The 26010-nt window shown below is 37.0% G+C and overlaps 1 protein-coding gene across 1 annotated transcript in view; it reads right to left on the reverse strand.

The window, feature by feature from the left end:
- The window catches only part of AlaRS (alanine--tRNA ligase, cytoplasmic), a 45861-nt gene extending 34142 nt beyond the window's left edge, over nt 1-11719 (reverse strand). The window contains exons 1-9 of the mRNA XM_071584779.1: nt 11618-11719; nt 11250-11411; nt 10950-11138; nt 8470-8615; nt 6400-6591; nt 5765-5909; nt 3273-3418; nt 1008-1134; nt 514-655 (exon numbers count right to left, since the gene is read on the reverse strand). Of these exons, the coding sequence (XP_071440880.1) occupies nt 514-655; nt 1008-1134; nt 3273-3418; nt 5765-5909; nt 6400-6591; nt 8470-8615; nt 10950-11138; nt 11250-11393 (1231 nt within the window). The 5' untranslated portion in view covers nt 11394-11411; nt 11618-11719. The remainder of the gene's footprint in view (nt 1-513; nt 656-1007; nt 1135-3272; nt 3419-5764; nt 5910-6399; nt 6592-8469; nt 8616-10949; nt 11139-11249; nt 11412-11617) is intronic.
- Nucleotides 11720-26010: the final 14291 nt, after the last annotated feature.

Raw genomic sequence — 26010 nt, forward strand, 5'->3', positions numbered from 1 at the left:
TTACAAATTACTTGCGGCAGGGCATGCCCTTTTAAGAACAAAATGTTACAAACGAAATTACAAACTTACTAAGCCAATTTATCTAGTATATTAATGGAGAGATAAAATGGCACTGCAACTTTAGTTTGAATATGAAACCATAAGAAGACTTTTAATTTATTTTCAACCTGGATATTTCAGTCAAATTTTTGCTCACTTGGATTTGGAAATAAGGAGGTTTTATTGTATTTGAACATCTTAACCTGCTCATGCACATTCCTAAACGGATTACAAACTTTAAAATATGTGTATTTTTGGACTTTGCGTGGCTGGCAGAATTTTCTATTCCATGTAAACTTCGAAAGTAGGGAATTTGAAGAAATTTAATCGGTTTTATTTTGATTTTTTGTCAGGATGACAAATTGGATTTATAAAAAATTTAACCCTATATATTTGAAATAATTTGGGATACACTTACACTTGGTGATGAAGAAGAGATGAATTTAATGTAGACAATGGTATAGTATGACTCACCCGGAAGCACAGTTCCACTGGATCCCCCGGTAAGTTTCTCCACAGTACGATTGAGAAGATTCCGACCACGACTGAGTGTCTTCAAAAACTGCTCCTCTTCTTCATTGATAATTTCAATTATACCATTAACGTCTTTCTTCAACTGCAACAAAAAGTAATATAATTCAGTCCATGACAGGGCAGCACTAAGGCAATGAACTTCACACAACACATTGCCGCAATGAACTACCGGCACACCTAAAGTTAGCCAGGTATGCAAATGATCGGATTTCACTGCATACTGATCTGTTTTTAGATGTTAATAAATAACTTGAAGTGGAAAAGAATTGAAAGACTATTCTAATGTAAGAAAACAGTCATGCACAACAAAAACAACCATTATGACTTGAATAAACTGTGGAACTCTGATGAATGCATTATCGGAGCAAGACCATATTTTAGTAAAAAATGATCACTACTATGGTCACTCTTGTTAAATCAATGAAAACTATTACCTCTGGAAATGTATCTCCAAGTAATTCCACAACAGTGTGCACTAAGGTGCCAAAAAACTTTGGTTTGGCATTGAGCTTCTCTGTGGCATAACGAATCCCACGACGCAAAATACGACGTAGAACATACCTGTAATGAGGAGAGCAATCAATATATGAAGCATATCTTGAAAAAGAAACAAAATGAAAAATAAAAACATTAAACCAACGTTCACAGCACCATTCGATGAGCAATGACAAATAATCTTTTCTTTCGAATAATCTTCACTTCATGCATCTTTCATGTCACATCATCTTGTTTATAAACCACAATTGGAACCAGGTTAATAAATGAAATATCATCTCTTATTTTATGAACTTAAAATTTCTTCACTTTATTTCTTTATCACTTTCCATCTGTGCTAACCTTAGTAAACCCAAATTCAAATTTTTATGTTCACAAGGATGATACACGAGGTTAATCCCAGAAGTACCCGACCCAACAAAGAAAAGACAAAAATTGTGGAAAAAAAGGATGTATTTTTCAACATAATCTCCTTTCAGCTCTATACACTTTTCACAGGGATGTTCGATACCTTTTTTATAATAAGAACTTTCTTGCTCCTCAAAATAGCCATTAACAGCAGACATCACCTCTTCACAGTTCGAAAATCTTTGACCACCAAGCCATATATTCAAGTTTGTGAACAGAAAATAAATCCGATGGGGCTAAATCTGGCCAATGAGGTGCATGGGGTAGCAATTCAAACTTTAATTCATGAATTTTGGCCATCGCAATAATGAATTCTTGAGCTGGTGCATTGCCTTGATGAAACAACATTTTCTTCTTAGCCAAATGCGCCATTGATAGTTTTTCATTTTTCAAGATAGTCAATGAAAATTATCTCACGTGCATCCCAAAAAACCGACGCCATGACGTTGCCTGCAGATAAAACGGCGTTTGCCTTCTTTGGCGGTGTTTCTCCTTTTTGAATCCATTTTTTTGATTGTTCTTTTGTCTCGGGTGTGAAGCAATGGACCCATGTTTCATCCGTGGTTATGAAACGACGCAAAAATTCTGCTTTGTTGCTGTGAAACTTTGCTAAACACTCAATTGAAACATCTTCATGAAACTGGGCTTAACTATGAGCTTTCTTTACATGACCGAGACCTGCACTTGGGTGCAATGATGACAGCATAAACAATATAAGATTTTAAAATAATCTATAATATGCCAATGTAAGAAGATCAACTATTCAAGGTTGATGAGCTGCTTCTTTCCGTGCCATCTCTATTGATTTTTACAATGACAATTGACCATGCAAGAAGTTACATTTTAAAGTTCATCAAGGTTTTGCAAGAAATGGTAAGCAAACATGAAAATTCTTTAGACCGCTCATGCCTTCAAATTTAGTTGCAGACATATTTCAATTTGTCTGAATAAAAATTGAGCACAGTTTTATGCTTTTGGTTGGGGTCCACTCATAGATTTAACTTAAATGCGATAAAAAAACTGAGATTTTAATGTAAGACGAATGAAAGGAAAATGTACCTAAAGGCATATTTGACTGCATCGCCAGATATATTTTAAAAGTGCACTTCTGATGTTCTGTTGGGACAATTAAAAAGAAAAAGAATTTTTTGCATCCTAAAAGCTTGATTTAATTTCTGAGAGAAATGATTCTTGAATTTCTGTGTCCAATTGACAATCAATAGTATTTGCTATACATCTGATGGAAAAATCCAAGCAACACACACTAGTTAAAAGGATAAATTTGGTCGGACCTGCTCATAAATCAATTAAAACTAAGGCATTACATTAACTTACAAATAAATTCAATTATTACATGGAAATGTAGTACATAAACACATGGAATATATGGTCTGAAGCAAAATGTACATTATAACACTGTAAAAAGTATATTTACTGAGAATATTTATCCTGCAGAAGAAGAGAAATAGAATATGCACCCATTATAATGATGATATTCAGGGAAAGAGAAGAAATAAGGTAGGAGATACAGAGGACATATAATCCTCGAGCCACATACATGTATTATTTGCAAAATATTAGGTTTGCCGCTGACATTTAATTCAAGAGACAATTAATTTGATTAAGTCCATTTCGATTAATACTCAATTAGGGGTGAGAGTAAGGCAGATGACCCTTACAACCACTAGGGTAACCGTTACCCCTTAGTATATGAGACAAGTAATGACATCAATGAATCAATCTAATCCCTAAATCAAATTTTTGATGACATACTAATGAAAGCATTAAATTCTTACCCTCGGCCAGTATTATCAGGACGGCCACCATCTGCCAGTGCAATTGTCAGTGTCCTTGCATGGTCAGCCAACACCCTGTACGCCATATCCTTTCCATCCACATCATCTGCTCCAACCCTACCAGTATATGGAGGGGCATTTGTTCCCTGGAGAATAAAAATAACAACACTAATTTATAAAGTGATAAAATCCTCCACGTAGGGTCGAAGTAAAGAGTATTATTTAACAATATAGGGAAATGGAAACCACAGTTTTGGGAAGACAGTTAGCGTTCTACAACAGGCCCTACATTTGATATTCTAAAGAGATTACAAGTTTTTCAATAAAAAAAGGAAAACATTAGGCACTACCATATATATATGTCAATCACTGCCACATATTTTGTTAAGGGTGTGGGGCATACAGAAATAAAGTAATCGTTAAAATTTAATTATTTTTATGAAAAAAAGAAAAAAAACATCAGACCACACCAGACTTCGGAAAAAGATTACTTGCTACATCATTTGGAATGAATGAGGGTATCAACTGTTAGTAATTAAAGTTATTCACCATTTTTGTCAAGATTAACTCATTTACATAACCAAATTAAAATTAAAAAAGTGAAATATTCCAGTGAACTTCCTCCAGGAAAAACATTTTATCACACAATGAACTAAAATAATCCTGAAAGTTAATGTGGCTAAAATAAGTCTTTACATTAATGAGAATCACCTAATGCCTCTTCTGCATTTATTAGTACCAAGATGTACAACCATGTTCGTCCTACAGTTTCATGAGCAAGATTTGAGCACAGCATACTTTAGTCCTGCAGGATGATATCCAGTTTCTTTAATGCATTTGATTTATTTTAGTTTTTCACCTAACTTAAAATTCTAAAAATCTTCTCGCCCTTAATTATTTTTTCAGGAATCAAACTGAACTACACGCAAATGGGCACAAAGCTAAAATAAAGCAGCAATGCAGCCAGTTCAAAATATGTACAAAGCAAGCATGACAAATTGCTGAAGGACTGTTAGAGAGTGCTCGCTGGTGTATGGACGCCCTTGAAAAGAAAACACCTCCCTCTCTGATCTCACGCTGTGCCATAAGGGCCCAGGATGCAGAAGAGGGATTAATCAATCTCATTACTTGAGAAGGGCAATGAGACAACGGAGGGCCTCGCACTCATATAAGATGTTAACACTTGTTATTTTGGTGGCAATATCTAGGAAAACAGTGCACATTGGACAATGGTTAATGCAAAAGTTTTCTCTTACTCTTCCTATCATTATTCTGGGCACGAAGGGTGGAAAAATTAACCACTAAAATACATATTCAATGCATCTGTTTTTGGAAAAAGGGTATATTTTGCACTTCAGCAGAAAATGAATTAAGCAGAACTAAATAAGAATTAAGAGTCAATCACTCTTATTTATATTCTTCAAAATCTATTATACACTTGTCATACCATGACAATAAATGATTTTGCAGACAACCACCATAGAGCCTTACCATTACAAAAAAAATAGTAAGGCTAATGGATGATCACTAAGGAGTTTTCATAAGAGCAATTTTTCAGCTCTATGGTTTTTGGATTATGTCTAGAATTTACATTTTCTTATACTTCACATGCTCTAGCAACATTAGCAAAACTGATAATATATTTTGCTACAGTTACGTGCCTTAGGTTGCTAGCAATTTCATCAAGGTTGACCGTTATGACATTATTTTATGCTCAACCTCAATCTTTCCCACAGTTTACTATACTGATACCCAAGAATAAAAACAAATGAAGGATAAAAATGCCTAGGAATCTTAGTGGAGAAAAAATAATATCTTCAATTTTCAGATACATCAGAGTGGAAATATCTAAATCTTACGTCAAAAATCCTGAAAGTCCTCAGGTTTGACACCTGGGGTCTTCTGGTAAAGTCATCCCTCACTAGTCTCACACTTTAACACACATGTTTCTTTCTCAGTGTCCACTGAATAAACCTAGAAAGGATATAAAAATATCGATATTCCACCTCTAGCATTATCAGCATTAATTTGCCTGTTGAAGATCCTTCCCAGGCTAAAGGCATTTCAACTCTTTGTATCATTCAAGAAAAAGCAATCTGGACACAATAAAGCAACCCAGATCATTGTAGGATGCAAGCAAATATTTACTGGATTATCAATAAACTGCTTCATTTACTATAGTAAATGGGTATATCACCACATCCTGCTAAACAATGGAGGATGACACCCCAATGTTCCTAAATTCATAAGGAGAGATACACACAAGAGAAAACTAATTTGATTAGTTTATTATTGATGCTGGAAGATGAATAAATACTCAAGTGAGAGCACTGGATGTGGCCGTAACCATTTGAAATTAGGAATATTTTCTTAGGTGACAGTGATGGAAGATGAATATTACCCAGAGGTTATGAAATTATTATAGAACCTATCTCATTTCATTGCATAAAAAATTTCCTCACTTATGCATAAAATAAAACTTATCTACCAACCTTTTGAATGGCATCAAAGATGGGCATGAAAAGATCAGTGTCATAATTTGATCTCTTCCCTTGAATGACGGATACCAATCTTTCAAGACCCAATCCACAATCAATGTGCTTATGAGGCAACAATTTGAGGCTTCCATCAGATTCCCTAGAAGTAAAAATCACAATGCATGACATAGGGCAAATACAATAAAAAACAGATCATAACATTTAAAAATTTAAGGTCTTGTGGCCTCAAATTTTGTCGCATATTTTAGGAATCCAGGTAAGGACCCTTGTACTATTTTTATTCCCACTAGTCACAATAAAATAACATTTGTACAAGTAGAACTTGGGCGAAAATAATCCAAAATGGACCAAGCTTCAGGTCCAGAAATTATTATTGACCTAAATGCAAAATTATCATCAATTTTAAAAAATATGAAGGCATAATTAATACTCAATACTGAAGCTAAAGCAAATATTTAAAGAGATTTAAAAATTTGGCACTGTGAAAATAAAAGTCAATTGAGGACATTATGGAAGAAAATAGCACTGAAAGCAATATTTTTGCACCAAAAACAATTACATTGAATCTGAAAAAAGGTAAATAAGTGACATGATTGAAGCATCAAGGAACAAAATAAAGCAACTGTTACCTATTAAACTGGATAAAGACGAGATTCCAAATTTCCAAAACATCTGGATCATCCATATTGACAAGATGGGCAGCATTCCTCCCTCCAATACGATCAAAGTGTAGCTCAGAGCAAGGCCCACAGGGCCCCGTTTCTCCCATCTCCCAGAAATTGTCCTTCATGCTCCCAGGGAGAATGTGCGCTTCAGGGACCCTGAAATGGTGGGATGACATGCAATAAGAGTCATAAATGGCATCGTGGTTAGGAATTTTTAGGATTCTAACAAAAAACAATTGTGGTTTGTGTTTGCATTGAGAACCTTAAGGTATCCAAACTACCCAATAAAATACAATGTGTCAAAAACTTAACAATTCACAGCTTTTTTATCATGACTTTAAACAATATATTGAGCAATGACTGATAACAATGTCAACTAATACAAAGTCGAATAGGATCTTAGTGTACGGCTGAAGGGGAATAAGGTTAATTACGGGAATTGTCAATGAACATCAATTACCATTTATCATCTTTTGTCTCTCCCCACTTCACCATGGGGAGAGACAATTTATATGGGTCAAGTGGCTATTGAAAATGCCCTAATTTAATCTGATTGCAAAAATTCCTCAATATGTGTGACCAAGATGAGTTTTAGTTAACTGTTTAAGCTTCAAATAAGGTTTGTGGAAAGATTCTGCTTTGCTGCATTTTACCCTGAAGAAAATGGCTGAGTCAGCCATTAGAATATTGGTGCCATTGGGAACCAATGTGTCATCAAAGAACTTTCAAATGACTACATGAAAATTTCAGTTTCAGCCTTTGATTTTTTGTTTCATACATAGATATTCTTATGTGCTTGTTAGATGTTTTTTCCATGAATCATGTCTGAAATAGAAGCAGGCCAGAGTAATGGAAATAGTAGTCAACTAAATTTATATGACTACTTTGTTAAATGGTCATTAGAGAAGTCAATATAAATCTGTTGAAGCAGAGTAACTTTCATTGATATTCTTTTACACTTACACTCTACTCTTTGAATTATAGACTGAGATGTTTTCATTGTTAGAAACTGGAGAATTCAAAACGCTACTGAGCAATCTTCAAACCCTTCCTCATAGGAGCAATCTTCTAATGTCTCTACTCCTCTAATGTCCGTTTCCATACACAATCCAACCATGGCTATAGATTTACCCAGGACCAACCTAGAGATACTGGCCATTAGAGTCAATTTACTTACTCAATGGTATTAGTGCACACTAATACAATCTAATGATCTCCTCTCTATTGTTCTAATTTGATTAGATGCGGTTCACTAAAGTCAGTAGCAGAAGCAGTTGTTAGGGGAGGTGATTGGTAGTTGAGGCCATTTGTGCCATTACGGTAAGGAGGGGGTAATTTGGTTGGGTTAGGATGTTCAGAAAATGGAGGAAGGGTGGATAAAACTGCCATCAGAATTAGCTGATTCTCAACGAAAGGCACCAAGGATCCTAAGTTTAGTTTTCCATCCAATGGATGGCATATTCTACTAGAAGTGATCTCTCCACACAGCATGCCAAGTAAGGATACGGATACCACTGAAAAATGCTGTCACCACCAAGATTTGAACCCAGGCCCTCATGGTCGAAAGCCATTGAGTTAGCCGGCACAAAATCACATGTAATTAAATTCAGGCATAACCTCGTAAACAAATAGATACAAATTGAAAGTTCAATAAGTCGGCTCCTACCCTCAATCATGGGTCAAGGCCACATGCTTGAGGTTTGTGTACAGGCAGAAGAATCAGCTGAGCACATGCCACATAGTCTATTGGGATACATAACTGGAGAGTAGGCTTTCTCCAAAGGGACTTAATTTCAGTGTTATTACTCGTTTCTTAATACAGTCACTTGTCCATAAATTAATTGAAAACATTCATTCACATAAATACATGCCCGAATGGCACCAAGTCATATTTCAATACAAAAATTTGTACACTCATACAAGATCACACTATTTCTCAAATAATCTAGATGCAAGGGCAGTAATTTCAATAACAAAAATAACAAAGACATGGACCTTCAAATCTTGAGAAATGCAACAAAACATGGAACTCACCCAAGGTTTTTCCAGATGAGACGACATTCATCATCAGGCTCAAGACCAGCTTTGGCATCACCCCCAAAATATGTCACATAGAGACGATCTGCTGGAAGGTGTAGGACCTCGGTAAGCAGCTCCCACGCCCAAGAACATATTTCTTTCTGCATCAAGAGAAAGCCAAATGTTCAGTCATTTGAAATGACCTCATCCAACTGGTTTTGGCAACAATACTATACGCAAGGAATCTTGTCTCAGAAATTAATTTTCTGGTCTTTGTACTGGCAAGGTTTCATTTTCATCGCCAATTTTAGATTTAGGAGATGTAAGCCAATTTTGGTACAGTGAATCCATGATATACTTAATTAGAAAATTAATTTCTTCCATTTTATTTTTATAGCTGGATCAATTCTGTTAGTTTATTAAGACTAAGGAAATTGACTGCTGTTGATGAAAATTTGCATCAAAACATAAAATACTTTGATTAGAAGTCAACAGAACAGCCACTACATCACTCCAAATCACTCTGATGAGAATTTATCAGTATCCACACATTATAAAAATGGTCTGTTCCAAGAATCATCGAAAGAATCAGGTGATTTAGAAGAATGATCATTACATATGCCAACACAGTGGTCCCCCTTCTAGCCCTCAACTATATTCTTCTCCTTCCTATCACAAAAACATTGCCAATGAAGTGAAAATAAATCCAACAAAGGGATGTAAGATAGTGGCCATTACCCTAGATGCATTTCCTGTTTCATTTAAAATTTTTCTTCTATATCTCCCCAGTTTACATATAGGGCACCAAATGTGCTCATAGTTTCAAATTAACTATTGTAAAATATTACGCATAAAATATTCATCAATAAACATTGTTTTAACAATTGACTGCAGAACCAATCACAGATGGCCTTTGTGCTCAATTATTAGCCTAAAAAAAGTATCAGTTTTTTAGTGCCAACTGGTGAAAAAGTGGCTCAAACATTTTTTACAATACCTAATAAAAATCATCACCAAAAGGAAGAAACTGTAAACAATGATTCAAGATAAGGTTTTGGTATAGGACAAGAATGTGATATGACTTTTACTTCCTTCTGAAAGGCTCATTATGTATCCATATTCCTGTTTTATATTTACAGGAAGTTACTGATTTCCAATATTTTAGTTTCATTATGAGAAAGTGGGTAACTAAAAGGAAAATTGGACTTCACAGAGTTGGAAAGACAGGGAGGGGGCTACAATGTGGTTGCGTAGATGTACAGAGAGGTCACTGCCCTGGGGTTCACAATTCAAATTCAGGCAATAAATCTGGGCATCTAAAAATTCACAGCATGTGTGGTTGTCTGGACATCTTCCTGAGGAATATCCTGAGAAATAGCAGATGGCACAGGGAAAAAATTGGAATGAAATTCTGAGCTCCACTAGGCTTCAAGGGACACATGATGTGACCGCCTATTAAAATCAACCTTCCTATTGATTACTGTGATGTCGACGAAGATTAAAGAGACACTTCTGGAAATGGGACCACACTTAGTATAAGACTCGAGGGGAATCACAATTTAATGTGCTATCCAACAGCTTGGAATTAACACTAGAATTTGAACCCTGACCCTTGCTTTAGAGCCATCAACAATAATCCTACATCTACCAACTCTACCTTCTTTCTTTCCAACCAACTTCTTACCATCTATAAATATAAAATTATTATAGAATGTAACAGAAAAATATCAATGTGTTTCCTAAGATATCTATAGAAAACAGAAGGAGAGGATTTGGATGCTTAACCAAACTGTTGTTGAAACGAATCGTGACAAAGCGCGTAATGGACAACAGGTAACCTCTCATTACATAAAGGTCACTATATTGAGAAAATGCTTTTAAAGGAAAAATGTAAAGATAACTATAAAAAATCTAAGTCTTATATTGGAAGATAAATTAGCTTAAGCTTCAACAGATTCAGGCGAGATGTAGTGGAAGTTCGTCATTATGCGAAAAAAATTGCGCTTTTCCACAGATTTATTGTAACGTACAATGTGTTTCAGTTCATCGAACCATCTTCAGGTACAAGACAAGATTCAACATGTGATACATATTTATACCCGTTTGAGGAAGAGGGGGTGGAAAGAGTGAGGAGTAAGGTTGGCGGGGACAAAGAAGGTCATTTCGGAAAAGAAAACACTCCATTCCTCCACATACCATCCAAAAATCATGACCCAGGCCTCGACTTACAAAGTCATCATCTCTGCTAGTCGAAACCAAGGTCGCGAATAACAATTTGTAAGTGGAAGAACAAAGCATCCTTCATTCCGACGAGAATCGATTCTACAAAGTGACGCCTCAAACTATTCTGTTGTGGTCATTATTTGAGAGGACGGTGGCAGGTAATTTGTGCCCTGGCGGATGGAAGGAGGGCAGAATAAATAAGGATTGAGAGGGAAGGAGACATCTTGAGGTCTCCTTCCCGCTTCCCGATATTTTGACAACTTGGAACGAACCTTAAAATAATCTCCAAATGACCAATTTCCCAGCATTTCGAAGAAAGTGTGATGATAAACATCCTTTCCAACATCATCCAGGTCATTGTGCTTTCCTCCGGCTCGTATGCACTTCTGCGTGTTTGTAGTTCTCTTCCAGCGTGACATGTCACTTCCCGGATCAACTGTTCCTAAGAAAATCGGCTTGAACTGTAAAGGTTTACAGGGAATTAATGATATTGAATATCGCTAATTTCCTTTGGTATCGTTTCATTGTAACACATCGAATGTTTTTTCTTTTTGGCCTTTTGTTGCACTTACCTGGTTCATTCCAGCATTCGCGAATAATAATGTTGGATCATCTAGTGGTATCGTAGATGATGAATGGACATAGAGATGATCCTTTTTTTCAAAAAATTCGATAAATGCCCGACGAATTTCCTTCGCTGTCAATGAAGAATTCATCGTGGGGAATATTTTATCCTGAAAAAATAAGCAGAGCATATATTTCACCAAAACAACTTAACTGCGAACACGAAGTAAATACATTTGCCAGAAGTTGACTGTATACATGATGTAAGTCCACACACAATTGCATAAACATTCATCATATGGAAAGAGTAATGCACGAAAAACCCTCACAAAACAAGATTACTTAGGGCTAAACGAGAAATATTACGTGTAAATACCTTGCTGTAGAGATGATTAAGAATCTATTTACAGGCAATCCGTTCCCTTACGGTTAATTCTACTGAATCTCAAATCCACACGTTTACCCTCGTGGAATGGTGTGGGGAAAGGAATTCGTTATTCAAATTTATCAAAGTCCATAATTCAGACATGAAACTCAGACCATGCTCGACGTTCGTTGCGCCGTCAAGGGCTAGAACAAATAACTAAAAAGAGCGCGTTCTGTTTGAACACTTAAACTTAAAGCTGCTATTGGATCTTCTTTTTTTTCGGATTAACTTTCTTCATTTCAGTCATAAAAAGCATTGAGTAATTTTTTCAGTATTTTAATAGTGAGTGCAGTCAATATGGCGGAACAAATAGCGTAACGTTTGCAGTCGATTGGCTGTAGTACCGGAAAAAAATTATATGCTGCTGAAAGAATTACGCAACCTTTGTTTAAATATGCTTACTGCAAATTTCACGCTTTTAAAACATTAAATATGCCACGAATTTTCGCCATATTTTACAAGGTCGACCAATTATACGTATTTTTGATGCCATTATCTGGTTGTAAGTGGTTGTTGGGATACTATAAAAAAATGAAAACTATTGTTGGAAGTAGATTTTTTACAGAATACCACAGATGGTAAATTAAACAGAAGTAATATTAAACAACTTGAAAAAGACATTAAAATCTATCGTAAACACATGTCTTATGGACAAAATGTTTTAGACTACCTTCCTCTAATGTACTGAAGTTGCTTTTTCACGGTTAATTAAAGCTTGAAGTTCTTACTATTATTATTGCTTTATTTATTTCCGCTGATATTTGCATCAATTTAAGTTATTCATGACCTTTCGAGCATTCTGTTTACAATATCTGGTGACAGTTAATTGGCTCTAATTGATATTCAATGAGGAATCTCTTAACATCCTAAAAGTAGTGGGCAGCAGCAAACAAAAGTTAATCCATAAAGTATCATTCCTCTAAAAGGAGAGTGTTGTGTTCCCACGGCCAAAATATGAACACAATACGAGGCCATGCAGCATAATCGTTAAAATCCGAGGAAAACTTTTTAAAGATTTCAGGTATCATAAAACGCCAGTTTTGACGAATTTTTTCATCAATATTCAGGGGCAGCTCAGCGCTCACCACAGACGGGCGGCCTCGGTGTCGGGGAAGGAGCAAAAAGATCTTTACTTCAAATCAATTACATTCATATTGTTAATGACATTTTTTCAAATATTTCTTTTTCATTGCAGACGAAGTTGCGCATACATTAGTTGTGTAATAAACATTTGAAATTATGACTATTAGATAATCGAAAACTCCAAATCAACATGCAAATCCTAATAAAAGTAAAAACGCGTGATATCAAACCTTAATTTTCATTGGATTATTCTTCTTAAATGACTTAAATGTGATGCACGCATGTAGAAACTCCTCATGTGTGTAATAAGCTGTCTTGTATGACGCCGAGGGGATTTTCGAGCATTACGCCGTTTGTCAGTGATGTGATTTCTTACAGTGGATGGAAGATAATTGTCCAATGCAAACCAACGTAATAAGAGAGATAATTTGACCGCTAATGGAGTTCCTAGTGAAGGGATCGATGTTAAACAGGAGTAATTTCCTGGAGGGTCAGGAAATCAGGACGGTAGAGTCAGCCAACGAGGCGGCGACAGATTATTATCCGGCATGATGGAGGACTTCTCTTACAGTACACGTATTCGGCAGGAAAGCACAAAAAGCATTCATGGAACGTTTTCGTCGCTGTATCCGTGTTACATAAAAATTGGATAAAAACTTTACTAATTGCTAATCAAGCAATTGCTAATCAAGCATAATGTTAAGTAACGACATTTTAGGAAATATATGTATTGTTTTTGCTTTGACAATAATTCTACCTCTGTCCACCAAGGAAGAACATGCCATCATAAATTTAACTATGGATATTTGTAATGCAAATGCATCAGCCCACGCGAGGGAATGTTAACTTATTTAATGAACAGTTAAACATCGGAAAGTCTTTTAAAAATGTACACAGCCTACTACTGGAGACTAGATCACTTTGAATGAAATCTGAATGCCTGCTGCCTTTCCAGAAAGCCCTAAAATTCGTGCGAAAGATTGCAGCTCTTCAAGGAGCACATGCGAGAAATCCTGAGTGAGGTGACACATTTTTGTGGTTGGATAATCGTATTTAACTGACTTTGCTATCACAAAACGAATCATAACTTTTTTCGTTTTTTTTACCGAAGACAAAAAGAGCACACCTGCTGCAGAAAAATGGCGGTGCATAATATTTTGAACGCGGCGAAACATATCAATATCCCATTCGCAATTATTAGTACCATTGCATTAGTCATAAAGGCCCTCACCTGTGACCTGCTCTATCTCTTAATCTCAATTCTTAGAATTTTTTCTTCAAGAGCGCAAACTACCAGCGGAAGACTGGATCTCCTGAGTCAAACCAGCAACAATACGACGATGACGAAGGTCAGAGTTGAATTTATCAACAGAGAAACCCTTTTATGAAGCATCTGTTTAATTTAAAGTTTTCAGCCTGATTATCAGCGACTCGTAGTTGGGTTCTCACAGGAGCATTACCATTTCTACCGCTCACATACAGGGCCACCAAACCCTCTGCTACGGCGTGCTGAAAATCACATGGATTTTACTATAAGATATTGTAAACAATAACTTGACTGATTGCTTTCAAGGTCGTTACTGAAAACTGCAATTTTTGGGTATAAGCCATTTTTAATTTTCAATATGGTAACTTTACACAATGCATTTTGTTTAACGCCGCTCCAGTTGTGTCGATCCCTAACAAATAATGCGATTGTTCCCACTCTGAAAAATAAGCAAATTTCCTCAACGACCCACTCGTTTGAATAAAATCGCTTCCCCACCAGCCATTTCCTCATCCTGGGGGACAACATCAGTAGCAACAGCAGTATCGTAGTCCGAGAGAGCCAGATTCGGAGAATAGAGGGAATGGAGAATTAGGTGGTTGGAGTTGTGACTCCATCAATTTTGTGATCACAACTGTAGAAGGGGAAGAGAATTGGAGGATTAGCAGATGTCCAGTCTACGTCATTTTCACATCCAAATTCTCTTCTTTTGTTTTTGGACCCATTTGACCTATGGTTTTCTGGGTCAACGTTTTATTTCACTTCACAGTAAATTGGGGATTTATATCTTAGTTCCCCTTTTTCAAAAATATTAGTTAACTAATAAAGAATTTTACACGCACAGTAAGTACAGTATACTTTAGATTTTATAATACAAACATCATGCATAGTCTTTAAAAATGTTCCGAATACATGTCTCTTTGCCAATTTGTGTGCAAAAATATCACAAAAACACTAATACAATGGGTTATCGCAAACACTTAAAACGTTTCGTCAATCAGTTCGTTTGTAAAACACCACTAACTCACAGATATTATGTATATCACAATCGCTAGAGTTTAATTCGTGGCACATCTGTTATCCAAGAAACTAAAATAACAAACAGGTTTCAGGAATAAACATTAGATATTCTAAAATTTTAATATTCCACGGGTTAATATATATTTAAGTTATACTTATCACTTCAAAAATGCTGGTTCATTTGATCTTTTCTGTAGCTACTTATAATAAGTTATACAGCAATGTTAGGTGTTAAACTAATTATTAAAAATTTAAGAAATAATCACTCAACGGGCAAATAAAATAGGAGAATACATAGCTACATTATACACAGAGTATTTTCCAGTTAGTTCACTTATTGTGGTTCAGTATTTGCCAGTTTTCTTATTGCAAACTTTTCAAGTGTGGCCGCAACTGTAGAGGAGTGGGATGGAACGTTGTCATGATGAAAAATGGCTTTTATTTGGACCAATGCTGAAGGTTTTTCGTGCCGCTTAGTTTTATAAAAGCCAAGTATCGAGGGATAGTATGTACAGGTAATAGTTTGACCATTTTATAAAATGACATTGAAGATTATTTCTTGTGAATAGCGAGTCGTCATAACCTTCCCAGATGAAGGAAGGGTCCTCGCCTACTTTGGTGCAGATTTCCATCGTTCAATGCTCATTGCTTGGACTGCTTCTCGGTTTTAGGAGTGTAGGGATGTATTCTTGTTTCATCCGGAGTGACGAAACGACACTTACAGCCAGAGAATTCCGCTGAAGCAGCCGCAAACCAGTCTTAGAACATATCAACCGATTTCATTTTTGCTCGACTATGGGCAATCACAGCACCCATCTTGCGAATAGCTCTCTCATGTCCAAATACCAATCCAAAATATTACGCATCTCTCCACTCGAGATGCCTACAGCTTTATTGATCCCATCTACCTTCACTCTCTCATCATCCATCAACATTTTATGGATTATATAAATAATTTCTGGAATAATGGCCGAATAGGGCGTCCAGAACGTTTAGTGCTACTGATACTCATAGGGTCACTCCAAAATATTTTAAACCACTGGTATAAACCATTCACCATAATGCTTATGAGGCATTTCTTAAGTCTCCCGAGACGATAACATACCTTAATGCAATAAAGATCGATCCATATCAAACCATAGTTTTTCACCCGAAGACCAGTTTGCCAGACGAGTTGAGCTAGCCTAATAGACCTAGCCCAACGACGTGTGAAATTCACACATCAAGATAAAGGACCAGATTCTTGCCGCCTATGGTTTCCCTGGAAGATTTGGTTCCCGGAAAATCACACAGCTGAGAGTGCGTCCCGGGGAATCAAACCCGGGCCAGCCGGCCTGTAGTACAATGCTATACCCCCTGGACTACCCTGTATTAGGTGTTTTAGATGGAATTAAGAAAGGGAGAAATTATGCAGAGCTAAATAATGTTTTTTTCAATATATAATAGTTCAATGTAATGAGATTAATGAGTACTTTATATTTTTTGGCGAAGGCGTAGAAGTGCAGTAGTGTGATATCAATGATTTCACATGTTTGAATTTATCGCCAAATTAGGTTATTCATAAATGGTAAAATACTGGACTCTGACCTTTTTTTTCTAAATGCTCGCAATCCATAAACATATGTTTACGTCGAATCAAAGCGCTTCCTGCCACCAGGAAATTTGTGCTGGACCCTCCTTCGGTCTACACGGGGAATCTGAATGACAAAATGCATGAAAGCAAGTTGCAAATTCTTCAATGATTTAGAAAAAGAGAAATTTAACATCGATTTAACTCCAAGATAGCATTATTATTAATCAAACTATGAAATTGAATCAATCGTTTAGTAATTAGTTGGCGCACACCATTTATCATAGGTTGACTCTGGATTAATTTCGGCGTAATTGATTAATAATTTTATAATAGCTATCATAGACTCTAATTTTTTAAAGAAATATGAAGTCAGAATTTCGAACGCCGTAGGTGACAATATAATATTGGCGATCTTAGTTAGATCAAAACTATTCCGGAGTTGAACTCATACCACCTCGGTAAAAGTATCTTTATGGCGACAAGTACGTTACCGAGGAAAGGAGAAATTAGAAAAAAGGAGATTATTTCACCAAACTAAGAAAAAGCATAACATGCAATGGAAGGAACTCTATGGACATAAAGAAGCAAAGAATCGCTCAAAATAAGAGGGCAGAGAGGAAATGCTTGATGGAGATGTTTGTAAACAACTGGGCAATATGTGCAAGCATTCGTGTTAAACATGAATTCTATGGATAAAATTTGTGAATCCCTCGGAAAATTAGAGCAGAGGGCCCTTCGAAATCTGGAGTGCGGTCATGGATCATTTTTTGTTCGCGCCATCATTATCGCTATCCATAAACGCTTCTTAGGTCAGTTGGCGATCATGGATCTGGCTTCAATGATTTGGGGTAGCGCCAGAAGTCACGATACATTTGGTTCCGGAATGTTAAATTGGAAGAAAGAAACAAATGTAGAATGTAAAAATCATTCTCTTTGACCGGGATCGAACTCGGATCCCTCGATATCCAACCGAATGCTTTAGCCTATTACGCTACCGAGGCGTCCATTTACTCTCCAAAATTTCCGGGTGTAAGTGGACGCCTCGTCTAGACATTACCGAGGCTAGTGTGTACACATCGCATATACTACCCAAACTGTATGTCAAGCTTCATTACTGCGTATCTTGCGCCATTCACTCAAAGGTAGCAAGAAACAGGAGCAAACCCGATCACAGGAAGAGGCAACCGCCTATGACAAATTTCCCTACGGAAATGCGCCCAGGTGGTCTACCAGTATGGAAATATGATAGGCGCCGGTGGTGGATGTAATTTTCAAGTCGTGAATCCTACACCTAATTCACTGAAACTTGGAACCTTGCTCTAAATTAAAATGGTAGCTTAACTGGCTAAAGGACTCGGCCGAACACCGAGGGATCCGGGTTCGAATCCCAATCAAAGCGAATTATTTTTACGTTCTGAAATGTTTGCAATGAAATACACACTTAGCGAATGATTCCGTTAAAAAAAACTACTATCACGGCATCTCCCTCAGTTTCTTGGGATTTGTGGAGGAAAGCAGTAAGAATATTCAGCCATCGCGTAAATAGCGGTAACGATAACGCGCCTACGTTATTAAGAACCATAGCAACGTCCAGGGTACCGTAGGATGCTGAAGATCATGTGGACTGACAAAATAAGAAAATTATGAAGCATGCAGAAGAGTAGGGGACGGAAAGAGAACAGGTCGACGGAGTTGGATGAAAGATGGGATAAATATTAGATGGATTGGACACAATTTGAGACATAAAGTGAATTTATTAGGATCGACTTGGAAGGTCGAGGGACAAAAGAGTAAGGCAAGTAAAGAAGCCGGGTACCGATGAGGAAGCGTCAGGGAATGAGCTCCGTAAAGGAAATTGTGAAGGGCTGTCGTCAATCTATCTTCGGATTGAAGCACTAACAACGATTATGTTGCAGGAGCGCAATAATTGGGGCCGACATTCCCCATTAAAGCTTCAGGTGTGTACGCCATGGCATTATTAATTCTTTCTCCGAGATTTCGGAGTTTTAGAGTTTTGTTTTTGTGAGGTAAGGGAGAGATGCTGACGTTTAAGAGGAAACAAATGGCTCACTCCCTCCTTTAATATCTCGCCGTACCAATTAGCAAAAGGGGTGGGGGTGGAGAAGGGCGTCCTTTCTTCCTCCCCCCATCCCCTGGATGGAGGGGTCGCCGCGGAAGGGGTTGAGGGGGGGTGAGGGTGAGGGAAATGCATTCGCTGCTGTGCAACCGTGGCTAGTACGTCCTGGCCGTGTGTCGCCGTGCCAGAGCACGTAGCCCCGGCACCTGTTGCCTTCCGGGGGGGGGGGGGTTGGGTGTCGAGGAGAGGTTGGGGGAGGGAGAGACAGTTATTGGAGGGATCGATGGAGAGGGAGGGAGGAGATCTTGCTCATTAGAGGAGAGCGGCGGAGGATGGGGCTGAAAGATTGCGTCCCGCCCGGCCGACACCCCGCAAAGGCATGCAATAGTAATAGGAGGTACTTGTGGAGTCTACCGAATCGGAAACACGCGAGCGACGACTGAACATTTTCATTTGGGTAGGTCCGAAGAGAGTGGACGATTGAAATAAAGGTGAAATCCAGTTCCGCGACCGTTCGTGAATGATTATGAATGACGGAGCAACATATACGCACGTATAAGAGAACAGGAATGAACAGTATCGGAACATAAAGTTTATTTTTTCAAGATCCTTCCTTAAATATGAAATATATACCGACGCTTCTAATTTAGGAGATATTTGGAGTTTAAAGTCGTTTTTAATTTTACAAATAGACTGGATATTGATGAAATCCCCTTGGTGCAAATATGTTTGCTTCTCGATTAAGTGTCCAACCATCAGAAAGGCACAATCCTGAAAATTATTTAGGGAAACTTAGCTGACCCTAAACAATTGATGCATCTACACAATAGCATGGGATGAGACCTTATAATTTGAAATGGATTTAAATATGTATGTAATTCACGTTTTGCTAGTGGGTTTTATCTATGTTTGACCTTGACTAACGTAGGAATCTGGCTGCGATTAATGAGAAATTAGACAGCTCACATGGAATTTCCATTTCATTAGCCACCAACACACATCAATATGCGCTTCAATGGAAATAAAAGTTTGAAAATAGATAAAATCAAAATTATTTGACCTCAAGTTGTGAAGGATGACATGAATGTATTAGAACCATATTAATTTTCCACAGAATTGTACCATCAGCCACTGACCACGGTTTCAAAGTCCATTCGTAATTATCACGGTGTTTCACGCAAAAACGTTTGGTGGGTACTTTAATAACTCATGATAAACTTCTTGAAAAGAAAGGGGGGACTCTTTTGATCAAATAATAAAACGTATTCCCTAAATCACCTCCCCTTACATCCTATTTCATGTTTCTCATCGAGAAACCCAAAAACTTATTATCTTCGCTTCTACCCACATTATTACTACAATTATCGTAAACTTACTTTTTCTTGAGGTACGTTTTTAAGGGCTTACTCAAAACTTATTAGCGCCTTGAGAACGACGCATTTACTTCGCAACCGCGGTCGGAGGCCAACAATAAAATTATTTGAACATTTGAAATGATTTAAATCCTAACACTAATTTCATTCAAACACCCAATTGCACCAAACTTCACCCGATTCAAACACCTAATTTCCTTTAAGTATGGCGTTACAAAAGGTTACAGGGTATCCATAGTTGTTCTGATGTAAAAGATACTCTCGTTCTTAACAACATGACGGAGAAATTAATGCAACAATTTCAGAGTGTAAAAATCATTCGCCTTGACTGGAATTCGAACCCGGATCCCTCAATGACCAGTCGAGTGCTTTAGTCGGTTAAGCTATCGAGGCGTCCACAGTTTAAGAGGCCTCTGTTCTCTCTTTGAAATGTAATGCAAACTGTACCTGTGTTAATTAATTACGGATTTTAATGAATATTTAATAATTTTTCTTCCGTGATCTGCAATACTTCAGCACTTATAATACTACGCAGTAATAACGCTACCATCACCACATGAAAACCACTACATTTTGTAATGACAATAAGAATGATCACATTGAAGTAACAATATCCAAGTCATCCAACGGTCATTTAGAATATTCCCATTTTTACGGTTTTAAGAAAGCGTTCAGTTGTTGCCAAAAGGGTTAAATCTTCAGGCAATCATAGAGTTTAATTAAGTTGGCGCAGCAAATATTGCGATTTTATAAGATCGCATTTTAATAAGATACAACGAATAAAAGTTTTGAAATATCTATTATTTTTCATTTAAAAACTGATCCGAAAACTGACAAGATGAATTTCAAATCAGATCACCGAACAATAGATACCAACTGGGGGCATCACATACTCTCAAACTCTTGGGGGAGGGAATTCATCCAGGGTCAATCGAACCCAACAGCTATGGACTAGCAGCTGAAAGCGTTAACCCGCCCAGACTGCCAATTTTAAATCATTATAACGGAGAAATTCAGAGCTGGCAGAGTTGGCATCCATATTTTCCAAAATCTGCTATTCGCATAACAAAATCGATGTTAAATTGGTTAAAAACTTATTTTAGAAATTCTATTAGAATTTCTTATTGATATAGTCAGGATGTATATTTTTATTTCTGACGAAAGTTTTTGAGAGTTGCACTGGAAAGAAATCAATTAAAAAACAATAGTTATGAATTTATTTTATCAAAAATTTCTCACAGTGACATGCATTTTTAAAATTCTCAGAAATACAAAATAATTCCCACCTCCTACCAGAAATAATATCAGATTTTTACATTTTACTTTCTGGAAAACCATCGTTTGTACATCGATTTCCGTGGAAAAAAGGTAATTTTTCTGTGGATTCTGTGGATGTAAGTCCTGAGAAAATTTTTAGTGCTCGAGTGTGGGTTGTTTTCTTTTAATAGCGCCCCTATCGTGCTCCAACTTCATAAAATAGTTCGTGGAAGAGTACACGGTTCCTTTCATCGGGATTTCTAAATATTCTTTCCACCTCCTCATAAACTGTACATCCAAGGGAGTCCGAAGCACCACCAATAACCGCAGAACTTCCAGTTGGTAAGTAGGTCGCGACTCCGCGTTCTCCTCCTTTCATTGAGTTTATCGGAACAGAATGCCAAATTGAACATTCCTTTCTTTGACATAGAGTAAATTTCCGGAGACCACACCTAAGGCATAGAATGATTTTCGATTGGTTGCGATTTGTTTGCGATCGTGCCCCAAGCATGAAGAATTAATCATACGGCATGGATTGGCAAAATTGTGCCCTTCTAACTATCATGAATAGATTTTGGAAAAACCAAAAACATCCAATCTCTTTACCTTTTCTTTTATTTATTTGCAAGATTTAAATCGTGGACATTTGTCGACCGAGTGACTATCAAGAGCACTTCATCTTACTCCGGTATTCGTCCAAACAAAGAGATCTATCGAGAGGTAAGTGGATAATTTAGCGTAGAGAAGAAATTACAGCAAATTTTTAAAAACAAATATTATTAAGTGATATTAACACAGTATTTCGGCAAGAAATAAATACATGCATATCGTGTAAAAAATTATTCCTGACTTAAGCTTAATTTTTTAGCGTTTCGCTCTGCCAACGGCTACGATGTTAATTTTGTGAAAAAATACTTCAAAAACCCAATCATCATAATTGATAATTTAGATGAAACAATGCAGTTTTTGGGCGGTCCTTTGCAAATATTGCTCATTACATCGTCATGAACCCTACAGCGTGTGATATCACAGTTAAGGATAGCGTCCCTTCCGCAAAAAGTAATGCATTATATTTTAGTTACTAATTAGTTTAAATAATTTATTATCCTATGAACGATGTGTCAAAACTTCAAATTATTACGACGATAATTTTTGCATATTTTTCCAAAAAAGACCACGGGTAAACCAACTACAAGAAAATCACCAAAAAACGCCCAACTACACTCTCTTTACATATTCCATCACGAGACGGAAGAATAAATTTGAGTAACCTAGAGATTATTTACGCAAAACAAATAAGTTGGGTAAGGTGAACTTATTTGACGCAATGAGCACACTGCCGCACGCTGGGAAATCGTTGCCACGTTTCTCCCTTCAAAACATAAAAAAAGCTGAAAATTCATCTATCCTTGACTCACATCTAAGCTAATGCAGGGATAAATTTTAATTTTTGTATAGGGTACATATATTTGTACAGATTGGCGAAACATTTTAAAAGACCAAAAAATCCCATGGGAAAGACATTGATTCAAGTGCTTTAACACTTAATTTTATACTGGGTTTGTGACTTAAAAATAAATATAGGACGTGAATCATATTAGACATTTAAAACTACATGGAAGAAGCACGTGCTTGCAAATTAAAGTGGTGGAAAAAAGGTCACTTATAGAGTATATAAGACAAGGTAAGGGTATAAGATAAATAATATATCTAAAATAAATAACCTGCATATCGATTAAAATTAATATTAAACGTTAAACAGACATATGAAAAGTTTTGTTTGCGTAATAAATCTTGAAAATAATTTCGTTACCCATGGTGATAGCAAAATTGTATTTTAACCTATAAATTATGAATCTCAAATTACACATTTCAAGCCAGCTTAAATGGATTTATGACAGAATTTAGATGGGATTTTCAGAGCAAAACGGAGGCATGGCCTCATTTCATTGTTCTGGGAAGCGGTATTTGCTACTGCGCATGAAATGGCGCTGGCACACATACTTCTCTGTCTAACGCGTGTTCCTAGTATTAACACAGATTTGGCGGAGATGCTGAGACTTATGATTATTCATGAACCGTCGTTCCTTTAAGGATATTTGGCACGAAATGTCCGGAAATATTTCGTCCCATAAGCAGCAAGCTGTTTTCCTCGGGCATTAATTGTAAGCATGACATTACCGGATTGAATTTCAATCGAATTAGTATCCTTTCATTGGGAAAATGATTACCGTCACATAGACGGAGATGATCACATAATTGATATACTGTTCCAGAAGTATTCCCCTTAAATGTTTTGATTATCTACTATTATAATTTTCCGTTGATATGCTCAAATAGATTTGTTGCAATGGCATAGCAATTTAGCAGTGTCATGCAAACATTCATCATTAATTAATTCATTTAGTGATTGCAATGGGAGCAACATCCTGTAGCACAGGAGTCAAGGAAGGCATACTCTACCAAAGTGCCTTGGTAGAAACTATAATGCACATTGAAAAAAGACATTGCATGTGTCACCTGAGGAAAGACTGAAAATTTCTAGTGGAAAGGATAAATAGAGCACAGTGACAAAACTTAAAATGAATCAAAACGACCGAAGAGTAATCAATTAACTCTACAAAAACTATCGCCATACTGCGAATGCGAACTGAGAATGAAAAACGAAAGGAATGTAGAAGCTAGCATAAGAAAAGAAAGCAAACTTTCACGAAAAATGGCGATAAATATGCTTAAAAGAGGCAATAAAATGGTATAGTTGTTATGATATGAATTTAGTTGTTTAATGAGAAAAATAAGGTACGTTGGAAAAAAACCTCAACATATTTTTCGTTTCGCTGATGACTTCGCAGTGAAAGAGAATTGAAAAGACCTCATGGCATTCTTGTATATGTAATGGATGAAGCACTTTCAGATATAATATTAAAATCAATAGGAGGAAAAGTAAAGCGTAGTATGTGATTTGTGGGAGCTGAGGCCGATGGGACTTCCAAGAGAGATTCGTGGGATGGAAGAATGTCAGCAGGCATCAAACACAGACAGAAAAGCTCAAACTAGAAAGGCACCCATGATGAAAAGGAAATCACTGCACTCAAAAGAATAAACGACTACAGAAGAAGAAGAATGTCTTGAGAAAATGTTTGCAGCATGAGTAAAAGTGTAATCATATACATAAGAGAGATGAGAAGTTGGTAAAATGGACCAAAGAAGAATAGGTGCGCTTGAAACCTGATGCTGCAGTCGAATGCTGATGATAAAATGGACAAACAAAATGGGAAGGGAATAAGTAACCGGAGAGCAGAAGAGAAAAAGGCCATATGAAGAACCATAGGGAAAAAAGAGGAACTGCGTAGATTGATTGGGGGCACTTAAGCACAATGGATTTTCCAGAAGGGAAAATAAAAGGGAGAATGTAAGATAAATACCGAAGAGAAATAAATAGATCAAATAAAGAGGGAGAAACGAAGGAAGGTCCATCAGGGAGTAAGGGAATGATCAATGAGCTTATAATGCATCGCTTAAATTGGAAAGTGAAGGATTCGGAAGAATAACAGAGATATTTTAATGAAGTTTGCTATGCTTTTTGCATTTTCATTTGTAAATTGTATAAAGTCCTATTGCCTAGTCTCATAAAAGGAAGATTGTTTGAGTTTATCTCTCCACTATTTCATATTTATCGTCTTATTAAACGAGTTAATGCATTATATTATAAAGTTTAATTAAAAAAATACTCATCCTGGAGGGAATATTGAGCAAATCATGCTTATTGTTTTGAAAAAAAATGAAGCATTAATGCATCTCAGAAAACACCTTAAATAATAAAAAACGCGGTAAATCGACAGTACTGAATATTACTGATATAAAAATGAAGATTTGATTCAAAATGACCGGCGAATCACTCAAAAGCGTATTGCAAACCACATTGGAATATCCAAGGAACTTCATTATTGAACAAATGGGATGCCGTAAAATCTGTGCACGATGGGTAGCACGCCGTCTCACAGAAGAGAATAAACAAAACCCTCCTTATTGTGACTTGCGTTCTTTATTTTTTCCTCAAATCAAGAGACACCTCAAGGGCATTCATTATACCTCGAACGATGAGGTGAAGGCAGCTGTCAAGTCTTGGATTCGAGAGAAGTTGCGTTGACATAGCACTAGGACAGGGATATGGAACTCGTGTGTCAAGGATTTCTATATATTCAAAAGAGTCAATACGGACTTAATATACTATTGCAGTTAAATTTGATTGATACTATTTGTGATTACATTTTTGTATGCACTCATCAAAAAACTGTTTTTTTTCTTTTTGATCAATGTTAATGAGCGATCTGGGAGCTTTGGAGGAGGTGTTTTTTTAAGAAGTACGTTAAGCCGAAATCAGGGCATGGCCCGGATCTTCCAGCTCGTCTGTTCATCCTCTGCTCTCGACGCAAAGACTTCGCACCCTTTGCTGCGGGCCGAGGGACTGTTTTGGGGGGGATGAGGGGCGCTAGGGCGGTCGCGGGCCGCATTTGCACATGGCGTGACACGCTTCCCACCACAACGGGGAAGAGGCGCAGTCGTCGTCCCTGCTCCTTTTCTTTAGAGACTCCTCCAAAACCCGCACGTTCGACTCACCCCATTCAACTCAATTCAACTCAACCACGTCCCCCTCCGCAACCCCCACCGCCACACCACCGCCATATACTC

Source organism: Hetaerina americana, unplaced genomic scaffold (assembly GCF_022747635.1).
Source record: "Hetaerina americana unplaced genomic scaffold, ioHetAmer1.1.p SCAF_1, whole genome shotgun sequence".
NCBI classification, from domain to species: Eukaryota; Metazoa; Arthropoda; class Insecta; order Odonata; family Calopterygidae; genus Hetaerina; species Hetaerina americana.